The sequence below is a fragment of the Populus trichocarpa genome, chromosome 17 (assembly GCF_000002775.5).
Source record: "Populus trichocarpa isolate Nisqually-1 chromosome 17, P.trichocarpa_v4.1, whole genome shotgun sequence".
Classification (NCBI taxonomy): Eukaryota; Viridiplantae; Streptophyta; class Magnoliopsida; order Malpighiales; family Salicaceae; genus Populus; species Populus trichocarpa.
Genome location: NC_037301.2, coordinates 468,651 through 472,491, shown reverse-complemented (window position 1 = coordinate 472,491; position 3,841 = coordinate 468,651). Strand labels below are relative to the sequence as shown.

Below are 3,841 nucleotides of genomic sequence, written 5' to 3'. Positions count from 1 at the left end.
TTGTATTTTATTCTTGATAAAAATAACAAAGTAATGAAAACAATCAGAGGAAAACATAGGATCAGGGCCCTAAACATCAATAAAGATTAAATCAAGTGGAGTGGTAGTTTAGTGACCTGTACGTCTCAACGATAGACGCAACGACTTATCTAGCAGACAAGTTTGACATTGAACAAGAGAGTGTCTAGAAGTACAAGATATTTTATTTTTGGAAGCTAAAAAATTAAAAACAAGAGAAGTAGGATGATCTAATTGATGATGTCACAGATCAGTAGTTGCAGAAACACAATGAGACAAGTAAGCCTGAGGGATGGACATTGCAGAAGACTAATATAGAACATAGAGACCATCATTACTCTAACAGGAAAGGAGCACTGTCTTGGAGGTGAGATCCTTTACATAAAATGCATGAAATTCAAAATAGACATTATTTTCAAAATAAAATTTCTGAACAGAAAGTAGTGATTTGGTAATATGAGGAACATGAAGAACATTAGATAAGGTAAATGTGTGTTTTGGGAAAAATAACATGGTATGTCCAATATTGGATAAGGAAAGGCCCTTACTGTCATCAACATGTAAATTATCATTACCGAGATAGGGTGTAGATTCGGTTAGAGTCGCAAGATCAGGCGTAACGTTTGGTTTGCACTAGTGTCCGGGAACCAAAAAGAAGCAGAAACGTTACCAATAACAAGATGAGCAGTCAGCTGCTGTCCACTGCTGCGAAACTGAGCGCATTAAGGGGTTGTGTGTCCGAAGGATAAGCAGAGCTGACACTTGACATTATGCTCAAAGGACCGGCGAGGAGACCACCACAAATAACCTGAGGTCCTTCTGTTTTGCTGCCAGTTGCTCTGCTTCCAGTTGGTGGGAGCAAAGCCCTAAAAACCACGAAAGTCAGACCTACGTTGGTGGCTATGGCAGTTGTTGTTGTTATGCTAGTTGCCCCGAGAATAACCTTTTTTATGGTTAAAGTTGGGACTGCTATGATATTGGGCAAGATTGGCTAAAGGCAACAAAGACGACGTGGGTAGCAGACTTGGGTTAATAGCCATGGATTGAAGGGAGGTCTTGTGTAGAAACTCATGGGTAAGGAGATGACTATGAAGATATGCATACGACAGAGGTTGTATCTTGGTCATGAGGTTCAAATGAACTCATAATGAAGGCCACGAAACACATAGAGGTTCAAATCTTCAAGAGAGATTGGTCGGAAGAAACAACCAATTCATCAAATAAGGATTTTGCTTCTTGCATATACATAGCAACCGAAGCATCACCTTGCTGAAGATCTTGAAAAGACCCATGGAGTTGCATAATACGAGAATATTTAGACGGAGATGTAAGAGCTTGCTCAAGAGTATGCCAAACACAATGAGAGGTCTGACAATCTACCACAAGATGTAGTACATCCATTGAAAGAGAGGAGAGCAACATGCTCAAAATAAGTTGATCTTGTTGCTTCCAACGAAGAAAAGAAGGGTTGATGGCCGAAGAAGAACCAACAGAATTGTCAGAAACATGAGAAGGAGGACACGACATCAAGCCATCAACAAAGTGGAAGATACCTTGACCCAGAAGATATGACTTCATCTGCATTCACTAATAGAGATAATTGTTGTTCATAAGCTTCAACGAAATAACTTGTTGAGTGTTGGACAAAACAACTATGGCTGGAGTTGAGGTCCCCATAATATAAAGAGGAACGACAGAAAAATGAGAATAGAAACCATTGTTTTGCTCTGCAAGAGAGGAAGTTTGTTGTTATGGGAAGGGGCCGACTGGCTGTGCTGCAGTGCCAGTTTGGTGAAGGGAGAAGTCAGAAGCAGCAGCAGCAGAGTCCATTAGAGAGAGAGGAGTTTTAATGTGTTATGACTCTGATACCAAGTTGAGAAGAATTATGAGGCTTAATTTATTAGTTAGTCAATCTTTTCTATTTATATGTGTAGGGCAATGTACAATAGTAAAGGTGGAGATTACAACACTAGAGTAGTTCTATAATATTTCATATATATATATACATTCCATAATAATATTAATGTTTATGTTAGAGAATAAATTCCAACAAAGTTTTACCTCAAAAGTGAACTCTACTTTAATTTGATCTCAAATGTGTTTATTAATCATTTTTAAAACAAAATTCCCAACACCTTTTTCCTAGTATATTAACTAATTGCAACCTTATTTATAGACTTGTAAAAACAAAGGAATTGGAAAGAAAATAAAAGGAAAAGAAAAAGAAAAAAAGTCAATAATTGATAGAAATATTATTCTTCTTGCCCTTTATACATAACACATATATTATATCCAGTCACATTCTTTGAGTTTATTAATGAATATAAATGAATTTGAATATGAAGAAAATAATTTACTTCTGTCTTCACAAACAACTCGGGGGAATCACTACTCCCTTTTTGCTCCCATTTGCATTCTTACAAAACGATGTGGCAGCACCTGATTTTTTGTAATATGTTAGGTTTATGTCTTCCAATATGAGTCCTTTACATGGATTACTTGAGCTGCAAACAAAATTCATTGCCAATTGTGTGGCTGATGTTCCCTTTATGTTCTTATATGTCACTCCACTAATCTTCACTCCAGAGCTATGCTTAGGACAACCTTTGGCGCTAGGGCAGTAGTTTTGATCAATGATGATTGGATTATAGACATATTTCATGATAATGTTTTCAAAAACAATGTTTCGAGCATACCCTGTGCTTGGTCTTCCCCATGATTTTATCCTAACTCCGTTTTGAGTACCCATGAAAACAACACTCGTTACCTTCACATTCTCCACACCATCTTCATTTTGATGCAGGGCTAGACTACCAATGCTGCAAGAGCATGAAGAATGTTTTATAACAACGTTAGAAGGAAAATTGTTTTTTCTTTTGGAAGAAGCTGTCTCATTATGAATTAATCAATCGGGATTAGGATCAGAAAAATAGAAAAAAAATTGAAGTGAAAATAAATAGACCTTATTCCATGTCCAGGACCACAAACAATGCGATGGATCCTCAAATTCTTGGAGCCTGGACCTATGGATATGCAATCATCTCCTGTCTTTATCATACTGTTGGTGATGGAAATTCCAGTTGAAGATTGCATGTGTATGCCATCGGTGTTGGGACTCCAACTGGGGGCACTAATCTTCATGTTTTCAAGTGTAATGTTATGGCACTGGTCTATAGAAATGTGAAACATTTGACTGTTGATTGATGTTAATCTGCTAACCATGATGTTGCTAGATGCCACAAATGACATGGACTGCATCATTGATTAATCAAGAAATTAAAGACCTTTTGTTATCCATACCTCAATGATATGCAATTAAAATACTAATAAGTAGCATACCCTAGCTCCTGGTGGACAATTTTTTCCAGCATTCCGGCAAGCCCAAAAGCTACCTCCTTTTGCATCAATAGTGCCACCATAAACAGTAACCCCAGTGACCTTGTAGAACAAAATCCAAAATCCAGAATTGCCGAAAACCCAGTAATTTGATGGTGCCACAATTGTTCCATCAATGGAGAACAATATTTTATTCTTGCATGGACCACCAAACACTACAGGTTTGATCAAGAAACTCCCCTTAGGAACATATACCATGGCTGGCCATGTTGAGCTGCATGCTAACGTCCATGCCTTCTTAAATGCTTCGGTAGAATCGATCTTGCCGTCTGGCTTCGCTCCAAGTTTGACGACATTGTAGACCACATTTGATGCTTGGTAGGAGGCTGCAAATAAGAGGAAAAGAACACAATATACTAGTATTATCTTCACCATCCTTACGGTTTCAATTTCAAGAAATGATGAAAAGGAGATATTGGAATTGGAT

The 3,841-nt window shown here is 37.7% G+C and overlaps 1 protein-coding gene across 1 annotated transcript; it reads right to left on the bottom strand.

Moving 5' to 3' along the window:
- Window positions 1-2,258: 2,258 nt before the first annotated feature.
- On the bottom strand, window positions 2,259-3,841 carry LOC18106746 (polygalacturonase). The gene is made up of 3 exons (XM_006372630.3): window positions 3,358-3,841; window positions 2,981-3,270; window positions 2,259-2,837 (listed from the first exon to the last, which is right to left on the bottom strand). Exons 1-3 carry the CDS (start codon window positions 3,787-3,789, stop codon window positions 2,384-2,386), a joined length of 1,176 nt encoding a protein of 391 aa, XP_006372692.1. The 5' UTR covers window positions 3,790-3,841; the 3' UTR covers window positions 2,259-2,383.